The sequence below is a fragment of the Micropterus salmoides genome, unplaced genomic scaffold (assembly GCF_014851395.1).
Source record: "Micropterus salmoides isolate LMB-PRFRI ecotype aquatic unplaced genomic scaffold, ASM1485139v1 Ms_hic_scaffold_5, whole genome shotgun sequence".
Classification (NCBI taxonomy): domain Eukaryota; kingdom Metazoa; phylum Chordata; class Actinopteri; order Centrarchiformes; family Centrarchidae; genus Micropterus; species Micropterus salmoides.
This window is the reverse complement of record NW_024044237.1, coordinates 10,393,300-10,409,402: the sequence shown is the minus strand read 5'-3', so window position 1 is coordinate 10,409,402 and position 16,103 is coordinate 10,393,300. Positions and strand designations below refer to the sequence as shown.

Here is a 16,103-nt window from a genome sequence, read left to right as displayed (position 1 = left end):
ATTCTATTTTACTTATTTTACATTTATCTTAAACGTGTATTATTATTATTATCTGACAACTTCAGTCACTGATTATTTTGCAGAGCCCATTAAACACATTACGCTACTCATTTAAACTACTCATACAGACTGTAATCATCCTCCAATAATGAGTTCAGTTCAACTAATTTTCTTCATTTGTCACCATCACTTGATTTTGATCTCTTTCAGATGATCCAGACTGGAAGTGTCTTGCCTGAAGGAAGTAATTGGCACGTTGGTCTCCTCCAACTTCCCTGCCACTGTTGAGGTCCTCCAGCTAAGGTGCATCTAGTGTAGTTAGTGAAGTAGTTCAGTATCTACTACCCTAGTTGCTCCTTCTGGCTGGACGGCTTGTTCTTTTTCGGGATCTGAAATATTTTTCACTACATTTGCCCTGAAAACATTTTTGTGATGACTCTTTTTTAGAACACTAATGTTTTGGAAGTCAGACTTGTTTGTAATAGCTAGAGCCAAAATGTTGTCGCCTTTTTAATCCACAGATACCTTCACTGATAATGGACAGAGAAGTATAGTAGTCTGCTGAGATGATTAATCTTAAAAATCTTCATTACAAATAAGTTTAAAAAAACCCTATAAATTGCTTAAAGGAGTGTGGAAAATGACACCAGGTTGCTATTGCATCTATACAAAATGTAAAATACATGTTTACAACATTGTAAACAAACATAACTTTTCTTAGTCATAATTTCCGTTTACGTTAACATTTCAATATCCTGTGTTACATAAACTGGAGGGTGAATACATTGCTGTCAGTGCGTATCACATTCATAAGTGCAGAGGTGTTTCACCTTTTTAGTGACTCATGACTTTCTGAGCTGAACATGTCGACTTTGCAGTTCCAAAGTGCTCACAGTGCAGGTAGAACATACTGATCTACTGCAGTTTGTGCACTTCAGGTATTGCTGGTCACCTTCCCTCAAACGCCAGCCTGTTTACACTTGAAGGTGGAACTGTGGTGGGTTTACAGCGAGTTTTGTTGGTTTGCTCTCAGCTTCTGCCAGTTTCTGCTGTGCAAATCCATGCAAAGCTCTCTGTTTCTCAGACACGCAGCCAAAGGAAGAGATATGGGTTTTGTTCTCTGTTGTTCCAAGCTTTGATGAACACTTGAAAGACTAAAAGTCGTATTCACCGCAGGCACAAGAGAGCAGCTGTTGTTTTCCTCCCTCCTGTTGCAATCATGCTAAGGCATATTAACAAAAAGTTTCCTCGGCGTTGCTGTTTGTCTCGCTGTTTTCAGGTGGATGGCTTCACAATTTCAATACTTGACAAAATGAAAGAAATTGCACAGTATCCATCTGCAACCCGCCAGATGTTGTGAACAGCTACACATTTATCAGATTGTACTAATTTGTTAGGATTAGCACGGTTAAGATAGAGGTGCTTTTCTCTGGCTTAATGAACTGAGTTTCAAATGTTGGCCTCCCTGGTGTTTGGCATGTAAACTGATCACTAGGTGGCAGCATTTCAACTTTATTGGCTCTGTGGAGCTGAATTGAAGGAAGATAATTCAAAATGAAGAAGTAATCAGTGCAAAATAAAATGCCATTATTGTATTGACTTTATTGATGTCTGTAACTATTGAAGATAAAAGGAGATAATGTTCACTTTTGCTTGGTTTGGACAGATTTCCGAGAGTTCCACGTGCTCTTTGTGCACTTTCTCCATGTGGTTCAGTAATAAAAGCTCACTTTCAGATCGTATCCGACTCTTCTGCTTCATTTTCACTGCAGCCTAATGCATGTGATCCTCGTGGACACATTATCATCTAACACGACAACAGCTCGTGCACCGCATGAATCCCCTCCTTATCTGCTCTCCTGCAGCCAGGCAGGGCCAATGTATCAGCTCACACCACTGCTATTACACGAGAGGGGAGATCTCTGTATAAGCGCAGGTTCACGCCGTGGCGCGCGCACTTTTGGGGGAGCGCGCGCATATATCCGGGGCTCGTTCATCTGTGTACCGAGCTGAGAGTCAGTGCCGCAAGTGAAGAGGGACTCGTAAGTTACCAGCATCGAAGTAGCTTCACCAAGAGGCTCAACAGAGCAGCTTTCCAAGCGGACGGACCGTTGAGAGGGGAGGAAGAAAGCGGAAGGATGCTGATCCAAGCTCAGTCGGGAGCTGCAGCCTCACCTCTTCAGCGCAAATACGGGATCCTCCTGTAACTTTTGATGTGTTGAAGTTTATCTCAGCGATTTGGTGCTCTATTCTGACCTGTTCGGCTAAGTGCTGCTCGCCTGCCATGCTTGGTCCGTCAGTCCACAGTGCGCTCTTTCTATGCGCCTTCCTCCAGCTGTTCTCCCTGCCCGGCGGACAGGTGCCAAACTGCCAGGAGGTGCGCACCGTGTTTCACTCTCTGCACCCGGGCTCCAAGTGGATCCCCGAAAACCCAGTGTCAGGTAACTGTCATCCACTTAAAGCATGTCCTCACAGCTCCACGTTTTTTATGTCTGGTAACTGCATCCTTAGATCGTCTGCACTTCTGTAGCTTAACGTGGGTTTCTACCATTTCACTTCTGACTGTAAACACTCAAATTCAATTCCACTGTTCAGATTCAACAGTTCTCTAACACCATTGAACCTGTTTTCCTCACTATTTCAAGGCTGCTGTGTTCTCCAGTATCAGCAGTGAGCGCCAACCCACACACACTTTCCATCCCTCTGGCTGAACATTTACCAACCTGCTCTGAAAAAAAAAAAATCTATTGGCCACTTTAAGTACCTTGTTAAAAATGTGGGCTGAATTATATAAACCGCCAGTTAACTGTTAAATAACAATCTTAGAGAATTGATCCACTCCAGTATTGATCCAAACATGGAGCCAAGTAACCTTTCCTGAAAACTGACTTTGATTTGGTCAGTACTTTTGGATACTGGAAGCAGATATGAGCATATTGTTGCAGGTCTTTGTTATGTGGGTTTGAATCCTCTGCTAAGTGTGTTCTAGGTGATGATGGACTGCACACAAAGAAAAAGATCAGCACTCTTCCTTTGTGAGAGTTGATTAATAGTCATGTACAGGCTGGTCCCTTGGCATCTTTTCCTCAGCCACATTGTCGCAGAATATAGATTAGTGGTGTGATATGAATTGTGACCACCCTGGAAACACATTTGTAATTATCCCAACTCTATAATTATTGTTCCCTGGAGCTCAAATGTCACTGACTCTTCCTCGGTTGAGGAAAGAATGTGTCTTAAAAGAAGTGACTCAACGTTTGAAACGTGAGGAAAAGAACAATGAGTTAATGGTGAAATTGTTGAGGTCTTTGCGGGATAGAGGAACAACTAGAATGCCCCATCCTATTTTGTAGAACACAGCATGTTGGTGTACCGCTGGAGCCTGTTGCTTGCATTCTGATTCAGTATGTAAATGGGGATCCCTCTCATGTGGCTGAATCATAGCCAGCTGCAAATGTTAATTTGGTCTTTTAGTGTCATGTCAGCAAGGAGAGGTGCTCCAGGTTAACTGTTTTCTCTCCATCCTCAGCGTGCACCTGAATCAAAGAGGTCTACCAAATAACATTAAGTGTTCAGTGAACATGAAAGAGTGTAACGAATGACAAAATGCTTCAAATCAAACAGCAGGAAAAGATGTGCAACGCACTTTGAAGCATATTTTGTCATGCTCCCTCTACCACAGATTAATCTCCCATCTGTGGGTGCATGCAGCACAACCGCTGAGTCCTTCTTTCCCCCATGCATCCATCTTTATTCACACACCCTCCACGTAGACCATCAAGCATTTTATCTGCCAGCCAACGAGGGAATCATCGTAGCGGGCCAAGAGAAATATTTAGCCTTCCCACATCTGAGTCTGAGCAGCCCAGCTGAGCCGCACACCAGGCGGCTCAAGACCATTACTGACACTGGATATCAATTCACCAGTCTGCCAAAGGACAATTCATCCTGGCCAGTTAAGAGGTAGTTTTTTTTTACACATTCCCATGATGCTCATGGATACTCTGCTGCGGATTAATTGCTGGTTTTATTAAGTGAGCAAATTCTTCCAAATTCATACATTTAGAGTCAAGTCTAGATTTACAGATTTATGTAGATTGTGATACTGTTTGAGGTCTCCTAATTTTATGAATAGCTTATAAACATGATTTTGAAACGACAACATGTAAAGTCTGCTAAAGAAAATGTTGCTTCTGTTTTGGGTCTCAGAGACTCCAGATGTAAAACATGGTTAACTACAATGAATTTTCATATTTTCTATATCTGTGACATTACTCTCCATTAGTAGTCTAACAGGGAGTTACAACTCTCTGGGTTGTAAGTGACTGTGTGAACATGGCTTTTTGGCAAACAAAATAAATATACAGTATGTGTTAATGCATAGCCCATATTACATATAAAACATGAAATATTTTCTGTTTTGGTAATAACAATGCTTTATTATTTCCATATATATTCATCAAATGAGGTTGTGACAAAGGGAAGGGTTACCTGTCCAGTACATTTATACACACTGGGTTTTGATAATGTCAGACTAAAAGGAAAAACTGTTGCAACTGTTGTTAGTATTATTACACATACAGCAGTAAAACAATGAAGAAATCAAGCTTGTGTCAACAAAATACATGGGTTAATAGAGGGTTAGGGTTATGATGTTAAAAAACGTGTTGTTCTGTAGTTAGATACAATCGATACAGAATAGCATAACTGAACCAGTGTAGTAACAGGGAGACAAAAAACTCCTTACCAAACTGCACTTGTAATGTCATAATGCAGAAATTAAACATCTCCTTATATTCTGCAGACTTCCTGAACCCTAACAGTCCCAGAGGGATCTCAAGAGCCCAACTGTAGTAAAATATGATGGGATGTGATTTCAGCACTGCAAGTGAGTGAGTAATTGGTTTCAAGAGATTTGATTGTAAAATAATTCTATAGTGTTTAGATTTTTGGAGAGAAAGACTTAAAATCATATCCCCAAATCACTAGCCAAGCAAATTTAGGCCAGCAGTGGGGACGCCACATGGTGTCGGGCCTTGGCTGAACTACAGGAAGTCTTTCATACAGTAGATTAGTGAAGTCTTTTTCAAATCGGCACCAACATTTTTGCAACGATAACGGCGTGGATCCAGAGAGAAATTACATTAAGCTTGTAAAATGTGTGATTCATATGATGGAATAACGCAGTGGTACCCAAACTTTTTGGCTACCACTGAGATGTCTACTTGTAACCCACAGACCACAGGCTGTGACCAGTTTGGCCAAAGAGTGATTTTTCCCGCTTGTATTATATGGACCATTTTCAGGGATGCAAGTATCCAGTAATTCACAAGAAAACAAGCAAAGGTTACAGGAAATTCTGGTAAAATAAACATAATTTTATGTATGCTAACACAATTATGTACTTTCTGCTTTCCTAGATTTCTCCTGTGACTGTATGCGGGGGTCCTGAACCCCAGGTTGTAAACCGCTGGACTGATCTAATATTGATTTATTGTTTTTCAGTGTGTGTAGAAATACACAGAACAAAATTTTAAATGCAACACTTTTGTTTTTGCTCCCATTCATCATGAGCTGAGCTCAAAGATAAAAGACTTTCTCTATGTACACAAAAGGCCTATTTCTCTCAAATACTGTTCACAAATCAGTCTAAATCTGTGTTAGTGAGCACTTCTCCTCTGCCGAGATAATCCACACCTCACAGGTGTGACATATCAAGATGCTGATCAGACAGCATGGGTATTGCACAGGTGTGCCTTAGGCTGGCCACAATAAAAAGCCATTCGAAAATGTGCAGTTCCGTCACACAGCACAATGCCACAGATGTCGCAAGTTTTGAGGGAGCGTGCAATTAGCATGCTGACTGCAGGAATGTCCACCAGAGCTGTCGCCCGTGAATTGAATGTTCATTTCTCTTCCATAAACCGTCTCCAAAGGTGTTTCAGAGAATTTGGCAGTACATCCAACCGGGCTCACAACTGCAGACCACGTGTAACCACACCAGCCCAGGACCCTCCACATCCAGCATCTTCACTTCCAAGATCGTCTGAGACCAGCCACCCGGACAGCTGCTGCAACAGTCGATTTGCATAACCAAATTTCTGCACAAACTGTCAGAAACCGTCTCAGGGAAGGTCATCTGCATGCGCGTCGTCCACATCGGGGTCTCGACCTAAGCGCAGTTTGTTGTCGTAACCGACTTGAGTGGGCAAATTCTCACATTTGATGGTGTCTGCCACTTTGGAAAGGTGTTCTCTTAACGAATGAATCCCGGTTTTCACTGTACAGGGCAGATTGCAGACAGCGACACCAGATACTGACTGGTTTCCAGACCCCCTGGAACCCCCCAATACAGTAAAACTGCACATTTTCTAGTGGCCTTTTATTGTGGCCAATCTAAGGCACACCTGTGCAATACCCATGCTGTCTGATCAGCATCTTGATATGCCACACCTGTGAGGTGGATGGATTAGGAGGAGAAGTGCTCACTGACACAGATTTTGACAGATTTGTGAACAATATTTGAGAGAAATAGGCCTTTTGTGTACAAAGTCTTAGATCTTTGAGTTCAGCTCATGATGAATGGGGGCAAAAACAAGTGTTGCATTTATAATTAGTTGCATCCCTAACATTACATCATCAACAATGATCACATTCACTGCTATCACTCATTCTTACACACAATAATATATAAATACATTTTGTGGAGGATTTCTCTGTGTAGCTCTACATATGCACAGCCTGTTTATTTCATTTATTATTTATTTACTCAGTTACTTTTCAGGGACGATGCACATTGATCAACGTCACTGTAAATGTGCTAGCTTTAGCAAAAAGCCACATTTTGAACTGTTGCCTCTTAAATTGGCCATTAAAACCACAATGAAACACACAGCATGTGTGAAGAGTGTTGTGAAAAGTAACAACTGCAAAATCTTTCATTATTCTCAGAAACGTTTAAAGTCACATTCTGTTCCTAAAACAGTTATATTCTAGTCACTGGAAAACTGTGCTTCCTTTAAAAAAAAAAATGTGACAGATACTGAAGTTTTTAGGCACGTCCTTTTTATCCAGTGACAACATTAGCATGTCTATCATCATTCTTGATGATATTTAAGCGACACATAAAGATTTGAAAAATAATAATAATATAATATCCTGAATGAGTTATGGCCCATAGCTTATACTTTACTCAGGATTTCCATAAATCCCAGCTTTTCCACTTTTGTCTCAATAAGCTGACTTTTTAAAATTTTATTTTATTTTTTACTTTTCCAAAAGCATGAAATATGCAGTCACTTCTCATGTTCATGTCTCATCCATAATCTATCCTTGTCATTAATTTATGCGGAATAAGTTGGAGTAAGCCTGATGTAACACAAGTTCTTCATTGAGAAGCACAGCAAATGAAAGATTGATGAAATTAAATGTTGAGCATGGCTTGCTGTGATTTGGCTGAGGCAAGTATCACTGTACTGTGTGTGTGCGCGTGTGTGAAATGGAGAGACGTGAAGTAGCCTGTATTGATATGGTGTATTGTGTGGGGGAGTTGGCTGATTCAGAGAGATGTCCGCAGGACGGCAGAGCAGAATTCTAATAATGTTGCATGAGGTGCCAGGGGGGGCAAAACACCAAAAAACTTTCCACCAACATGATTCAAAAGAAGTGAGTGCAGAGAGACAACACTACAGTAGAAAACAAAACCTGACTGCGCTGTAGGAGTACCACGCATGTCTTTATTGTGGTTCCTGCTGTGGGTGGTTGAAGTGTCTGAAGGTGAAATGGAGGCTGGGTGTCAGGTCACTCCATTGTGTCGTCATATATGTGCAGGAGGCAGGCGAGCTGTGCTGATCACTTACCCCAGTACATGAGTAGTGGAAGTGGCTCTATCAGGGTCAGCGGCAGTTTGAGCGGAGGATGTGGTGGATCTCTAGCAGCTGACCTGACTCATGAGAGCAGCATCAGATTCTCACTAAATGGAAGGGTAATACTAGTTTGCTGGAGGCTGAGCTGCACAGTGGTCCTGCAAAGGCTTTTTTTGGGGGGGTTGACTTTTTTCCTTCTGAGCTGCAACAATTATAGTTTCATGTTGTTTTGATGTTGCTTAGCAGGATGCCAAAAAAAGGTCCAGAAGATGTGGACCTCTTAGTAATTAGCTGTATGGTCAGGTCATCCGGGCTTGTTGTTTATCGTGAAAGACAAACACAACAACAAAGAAGAAACGCGCCTGCTGTTTAAATGACACCGCACACGACTAATAGGTGGATCAATTTGACCTGAAGCGAGAGGTCTTTGTGTCTAATTAAGCACTGAGTTGTGTTCTGTTGATTCAGTTTGTCTCTTTTTGAAAAAACCCTCTTTAATGAAGGGCACTTGTGTTTGTTGCCTCATTGTTTTGTGTACACTTAAAAAAAACAGAAATCGGGCTCTTTCTCATTCATGCTTCCAGCTTTCAAATGATTGCTTCATCAAACGGCTTAAAGTAGAACAGTGAGCAAAGCACTAAAATGACTTAGAACGATTGTAATCCCCAGTAGCTAGTGATATTATTATTCCTTAGGTTGGTTGTAAATTGCATTATCTTCATTTCATTTATTGTCTCTACAAAGTGACACTGGCTTATTTTGCCCTGGAGAGGAAGCCAAGGAGTCCCACATGTTTTGACTTAACACTGGTGGTTGATGTATAATTTATGCTCATAATGAACAGCTTTTAACATATTCTATATCTTAATACAACTTGTTTTTCCCCCATGGTCTCCATCATTAAACTTGCATAGTGATAGCTTTCTAATTGGTGCTGGGAACTAGCAGACACATGCTGTATTTGTGGCTGCCCCCATTCCCTTGGCTTGGACTCCCCGAGCTTGTTAAAGATGTGACGGGAGGGACTCCTCTCGTCTGTGTGTCCTCTGGACTGTTTGAGCCCCTGCTGGAGTTTTCACCCGTGGCATTTCAGCAGAAACTTTCTGCCACGAGAGAGGCAGAGAAGGATTGTCAGATAAGGCTGTGACCAACTGAAGGGCAGATCAATGGATTTTTGAGAAGGCCTTGAAACTCATGAAAACAGCAGTTGAATTGTCTGGCCCATAATTTCAGTGTATTGATTGAAAGTACGTAACATTTTAAAGTCGCCACCTTGGAGTGAGATTGTATGTTAGGGAAATTTACATCTAAATTGCTCCTAGGCCTGCACCATGTCACTTTCATTTTGCGTGAGAGAATTGGCCATCAGGACACAAAAATCAGCTAATTAAACAATAACAGACTGATAGAAAGGTGTTTTCAGTGCCTGATAGCTAGAGAAACAAGCTCAAAAGGGATGACAAGGAATTACAATAAAAGAGGGGGGGGGGAGAGAGACAGCTGAGCCTAAAGCAAAAAGGAGAAGCAGGAAGCTTATTCCCAAGTGATCTGTCAGTCAGAAAGAAGCCTTTATTTAGAAGGTGTGATTTTATTATTTGTGAGACTCTACGGGGAATCATTCTCCTGCCGAATCCTTCACTTATTCCTCACCGTTGTGGAAACTTCTGTAATGAAACGCATTTATCATCCGCAAAACGACAAACGTGCAGATGAAGCTGTCTGTTTTGCTGGAGATAATTGCTAAATCCCTGTCTCTTTGCTGCAGCGGCCACGCTCACCTCACCTATGGTGCCACTGACAGCTTAATAATTTTGCCCCTGCAGTCTGAAATTAACTTGATCTTATCTGTCAGGAACCCTTTGTCGGTATTGATTTAAGATATTAAGCCTGTCAGTATGCATACAAAAGGCGCTGTGTGACAGTTTCATTGCCTGTTTCACTCATTAGACTCCACACCTTAAATCCCGATGGGAGAGAGTGGGGAGTTAGCTGAAGCTGTTCTCTGTTTGACTCCACAATACTTAATTATTGGGGAGTTAATTAATTATCAAGACTGTCACTCTGTTGCTTCTCCTGCTAGTTTAACTTCCCTCCATGCCTGCAGCTCATTTTTACAGTCTGAGCTCTGTTTCTGAAAATCTATTGTTTGAAGATCTCAAAGAGACAAAGCCTCAAACCAATAGAGATATTCACTTTTCATATTAAGATAAAGCCTCCGTCTTGACAAAAGCCTTTCCGCTGTCGTTTGACTTGCTTGCAAGGCTATATATATATATATATATATATATATATATATATATATATATATACACACACATTCACAATCTGAGCCCTCCATCCAAATTAATCTGTGCCTCTGTCTCTTTATCCTCCACACTGAAGCTGGCAGACTCCCCTGACATTTGTTTACCACGCCATCAATCAGGCCTTTGTCACTGACGCCTCTCAGACAGCCGATCCTGCAGAGAACTCCTCGACATAGCTCAGCACGTTACGACTGCAGCCTCCACTGAAGCTTTCAACATTCACATGGGACAGAGGGAGAGAGAGTGGGAAGCACTGAGGAGAGGGAACTCCTTTTTGTGTTTAAACATCAGATGGTTGTGCCCTATTTATGTCTGTGTGATGTCTCGCACGTGCATCGTTTTAGAGGGGTGATTTGGGAACAAGCTGGAAGAGAGTGCATATTCCACTTGACCTTTCTTTTTCAATAGAGGTGGTTGTAAGGCAGAATTGTGATAATGGCAACATCCATGTTGCGCAGTTCCCTCTTTCGTAAAGCCATCATTGAAAAAGTTTGAGCTGACAGCGTTATGGAGATGTTGTGATGGTGGAGGCATGTTCACATAATAAAACAATTAAGAGTGACTCTGTAAAAGATCCTTCAATGCATCATCACACAAAACTGAAGTTCGTTCACAGTCACTGCTGAGACACCTTCGCTATCCTTGATCAGGCTGAATTCTAACGGTGTAGTCTTATCTCCCTCCTCACTGTGATTTTTTTCAAACTGAATGAATTTCTTCAGGGCGTTTGTTCTTTGATCGGGTTGTTTACGGCTGTATCGCCCCAATGAAACGTCCTTGTCGCCTTAGTTTTGCTTTCACTGGCTTACATCTGCACCTTTCAAAAGAGCTCTGGGAATCCAATTATTTCTCGTCTGTGTAAACAACCTGTAGTGTCAGTGGCCAGGTGCAGTAATGTTGTTTCATCACCTTGAATCTTCTGGGTGGCTGTTACTGTTAAATGTCATACATAGTGGAAGCATGCTGAAGCCTGGGTTTGTTTGTCTGCACGCCGAACTGCTCCTGGCTCTCACCTGTGGGCCTAAAAACTTTTTTATCCTCTGTGTGAAAAGCGTAGCCTGGAGTGGTGGGGAAGTTTCTGTTGACCAAACCGTGGAAAACAACGTAGCCCTGGTGTATTGCTTGAATGCGCATCAAAGTGACTCATTTTTAGCAGCAATTTATTTTTGACTCCAGCCCTGCTTAATAACACAGCCTCTACATAATGATCACTTGCTCGTTAAGGCTGCGGAATCTGCTGTTGATAGTGTTTCCTGTGTTTAGCATGCAGATGATGCAGTGGAATATTTGTGTGCGAAGGAAGAGGCTTCTGTTGTGTGGAAATTAAACAAAAGTGGCTTTGCAGATCCCTCCCTCTGCTCATCCAGACTCCTGTCCTGTCTATGCTGATTTCCTGCCAGGTGCGGATCTGCAGGTTTGCCAAACCAAAGGCCCCACCTGCTGTTCCAAGAAGATGGAGGAGCGGTATCAGGTAGCTGCACGCAGCAACATGGAGTCTGGCCTGCAGGTTGTCAGTGCTCAGCTCAAGCATCTTATCATCCAGAATGCCGCAATATTCCAAGGTAAGCCGTGAGCGTGGTTTGTCCAAACCTGTCTCAAACAGACGAGATGTTTTCCTTTAGCTGGCACAGAGAAAAACATCATAACTGCACTTTTAAACCAGTAATTGACCTTCTCAAATCAGGACAGTCAGTATCCACTTTCTTGGCCACACATTCCTGTTCACGTCAGCAGCTCACTCCTCCAGACAGTGAGTCATATAAATAAAGCAGAAGCATAATACACGCAGACAGGGATGAGATGTTCTGCTGCTGCTAAACTAAATGTTAGGATGGCACAGACATTGTGGTTAAAGTGACTTTAGATGTAGTGTGGTTGTCGGTGCCTGACATGTTGTTCCAGAAAGTGACAGCCTCCTGAGATTTTTGCGCACTGCAGTCAGCGGCGGCTGTTATTCACAGAGTGAAAAACGCCAGTCAGCAGTGGTCCTGGAAAGCATTCACAGTTATCAGAGGTCAGAGGAGACTGACTGGTATGACTGGTTCTAGCTAACAGATGTATTCAATAACAACAGCTCAGTGCAACAGTGATGTGAAAAATGTACAAATACTGAATCCTGGAGACACTGAGGTTCAACTGCTGTCGGCTGAGGAGATGAGGATGAAGGTGCAGGAGGCAGGTGACTGCTGGAAGTGAATGACAGAACAATGAAATGGCACCTGGTCTAACAACAGTGGAAGCAGATGTATTATAAAAGTCAGCAGGAACAATGTGACACTGTCAAATCAGCATTTCTTTGCTGAATTGTTGCTTTAATGAACTGAGGCTGCTCAGGCAAAATGTAATCCCAACTATTACCATGTAGGTTAGGTAATGGATTACATGAGTATTTTCTGTAAGTCACTCGTCACAGACAGTAACTGGAGTGGTAATGGTCATCAGATCAGTGTTGCAGTTGCTTTGACACGGTTTTCCTCCTTTTCCTTGTTCCCTTTAAAGTTCTCAAGCGTTTGAGGAAATCTTCAATCAAGCAGCAATAAAGACCATTAATAAAGTCGGTTGATAAAATAAAATGAACAGTTTGACATCTTGAAACTATGCTCATTAACTTTCTTGTCAGACTTAGATGGAAATATTGATACCTAAGTACATTTACTTAAGTACTGTACTTAAGTATAATTTTGAGGTACTTATTTTTTACTTGAGTAATGCATGGAAGGATGTTAAGGATCAAAGCAGTGGTTCCAAAATATTTGGCATGGTTTCATATTTCTGTACTTTTACTTATTAAAATAGGATTTCGAATGCACCTTGTAAAACAGTAGGCTATTTTTTACATTGTTACATTGTATTAATACTTTTACTTAAGTAAATGATCTAAGTAATTGATTGATACCACTTTCAAGCTATATCCAACAGCCGGATAGCTTTGCTTAGCTAACCCAAGCTGCCAGGAAGATTTTGTTACCTTTGGTCAGAGCCAGGCTAGCTGTTTCCAGTCTTTTAGCTCAGCTAAGCGAACTGTCTGCTAGTGGTGGCTTCAGATTTACAGTACAAACTTAAGAGTGGTATCAATCTTCTCATGTAACTCTGTGCAGTAAAGTGGAGAAATGCATTTCCCAAAATGTCAAACTTCTCCTTTAAAAGAGATAGTTTACAACTGTAAAGTGCCAATGTCTGAAGGAATATGGAAATTTAATAGCTTTTTGGCGAGTCCTGGTACAATTACTAGGGGAAAGGGCAGTACAATTACAATAAATGTGTATTAATGTGCATGAAACTAAACATGCTTAAAAACAAAACCATAAATTAAGTTAATAAAATTACATGAATGATAAAAATGACGGTAGAACTGCCACTTAAATCTGACACAAAGCATGTGCTCCCTTTGCACCAGTAAACTATTGTCTACAAAAAAGTGACTGTATTACCAAGTACAAAATCAAAAAAAAGCTTTTGTTATCACGGTTACATGATTAAAAGCATGCAGCCATGAAAAAAGGCTTTCAAAAACTTATTTGTGGACTCTCACAAGTATGTAACTTTTAAGATAAAAAACATCTTCCTCTTCCTGATGAAAATATCTTTGCTCAATTCACTTGGTTTTGCTATGATCAGTGGCTAATGTTAGCCAGCATATGTTCTATATTTTTAGCATCATGCCGTCATTTCTACTGTACACCAAAAGTTACATTCAGGCTAACTCTAAACGAAAAACCTTTACATAAAATTGAAGTGACGGTTGTAAACTTTTAGAACTGCTTTCAACTAAACTCCCGGACAACAAAGGGGTACACAACTTTTTCTTTCACAGCGCTGCCATATTAGCAACAGCTGTTTTTAAATATTCCTTTCACATTTAATGTTGAGCTTTTGTCATCACGCTACAAAGGCCTTTTCAATCTGACGCAGCAGCTCTGTTTGCTGTCTTGGGGTTTCACTTGAAGTGGGATGTGCAGACTCACTGAGCCAACTTTTTTTGAGTGCGCACACTCATGGGTTGTGAAACGTAACACCATCCTGACATGACAATTAAAACTTTGGGTTTAATGGGGACCGTGGGGTGTGTTTGACTTGGTTGTTATACACTAACTATGTTTGAGACTGCTGCTGCGGTTTGGCTGCACTTTCCTAGAAGGGGTTCAATACTAATTGCTTTAGCATAGGGCTTGGGAGAACTCCCCAAACAGCCCCTGGACTGAAATCCTTTTAACATCCTGGTCTTATCTGTTTCCCTCTGCTTCATTTTCATCCTCTCTCTCTTCTCCTGTTTGCTTTTCTATCTCTCTCGCTCTCTGATCCTGTCGTCCTCCCTCTCCATTTCTGTCTTGCTCAATCTACTTGACTTTTCTTTCTCCTTCTGTCTTTCTCCGTCCGTCTGTCTCTTCCTCTCATGCTACTATTGGGAATTGAGTGCATGCCTTGTTTGCAATCTTCTTTGCTGCTCTCTGTCTCTTTTCTTCGGCGCTCACTTCTGCCAGAGATCAAAGGGCTTCCCCTCTCCACTCCTCCATCTCCCATCTCTGAGTACTCTCTCTATCCCTGCATCCCCCTCTCCTTCCAGCTGCCCTGCTCTGCTTTCCCAAGCCTCAGACTACACCAGAGGTTTTCACCCTTTTGAAGTCAACTTCGCCAAACAATAGAAAAAGTAATGGCTCTGTCTATCTTTGTCTTTTAAGCAGTAAGAAGATAGGCTGCTTTAACATTAGGCTTCTTCAAGATCAATACCAGGAAATAGGTAAGGCATTAGGAATTTCTAATGATGCGTGCTTCTTGTGCAGAACGCCTCATATGCCATTTGACAATCTAATGAGCCTAAGCTGATCTCTTTACAGTATCGCAGGGAAATACTACGTAATGGATAAACTGCAGCCTCCATTCTGATATGTGACAGACTCTCGGATTTCATTTTGATTCACATTAGCGAGATCATAACACCATCTTTCCCCGCGCATGCTGTGATGGCCTCGCACTCAATGGCCTGATGTTGTCAATTTAGCTCAAAATGAGAATCTGTAAACCTGCGCAGGATGCGCGTCTTTAAATCTAATCTTTCAAAATGAGAAGCTGATCTTGTGCATGCTGAGAATTTAATTTAGAAAATAAATGATGGAGTCCAGTTTTTCTGAACAGTGTATTAGTATGTGATGCTGCACGTTGTTGAACAGCCTGGAGGGAACTTGATACATGAAATCTGTTGCAGAGTTTTGAGTCAGTGCGGAGGAGAGAGGACAACTGTATGGGTGACATAAGAGGAAACAACTTCAAGGCGCACTACAATGATTTTACTCATCAAGATCAGTTAACATGCCACGAGGAGTACTACCAGTGTAATCAGTTACTGATTAGTCATGAGCAAATGTAGGATTACATTACTTTTCGTCGCTCACTTCATCTAAGATGTCCTCCAATAACTCCAAAGCCGCCACACACACACACTCATATTCAATATACAGTATGTAACGTACAAATAGAAAACGAAGCACTGTTAACAAGTGGCCACTTTGGAGGTGTTACCTGACCATCAGTAACTAGCCTGGCCTCGGTGAAGGCACACATCAGAAGTTATCTCGCCTTGGAGACCACTTCTTTTTAACAGAAAGCCTTTGTTACAATCTTGGCTGTGAAGTTTGAAAGAGAGGCGTGGAGGGTCGAACATAGAGACACTAGTGAGTTGCTTTATGGAAAGTGTACGATCTAGTTTTCAAAGGAACTTCTGCTTCTTTGAGTATCCCTTTGGCTGCAACTATTTTTCCAGTTAGTTTATTAATCATTTAATCCAAACAATGACAAAGGTCAGAATTTACTGTAAGCTTGCATGCCTGTCTCCTAGAAATTATGTTTATAGTCTACTAATTTGTTTGTTCAGTTTATTTTTTAGAAGAAAATGTAAACACTGATGAGTTATGTTCACTTGCAACATTTTTTTTCT

The 16,103-nt window shown here is 41.4% G+C and overlaps 1 protein-coding gene across 1 annotated transcript in view; it reads left to right on the top strand.

Moving 5' to 3' along the window:
- The first annotated feature begins 881 nt into the window (after positions 1 to 881).
- gpc3 (glypican 3) overlaps positions 882 to 16,103 on the top strand; it is a 102,490-nt gene continuing 87,268 nt past the window's right edge. Inside the window, exons 1-2 of the mRNA XM_038698654.1 lie at positions 882 to 2,441; positions 11,572 to 11,733. Coding sequence (XP_038554582.1) covers positions 2,285 to 2,441; positions 11,572 to 11,733 — 319 coding nt within the window. The 5' untranslated portion in view covers positions 882 to 2,284. The remainder of the gene's footprint in view (positions 2,442 to 11,571; positions 11,734 to 16,103) is intronic.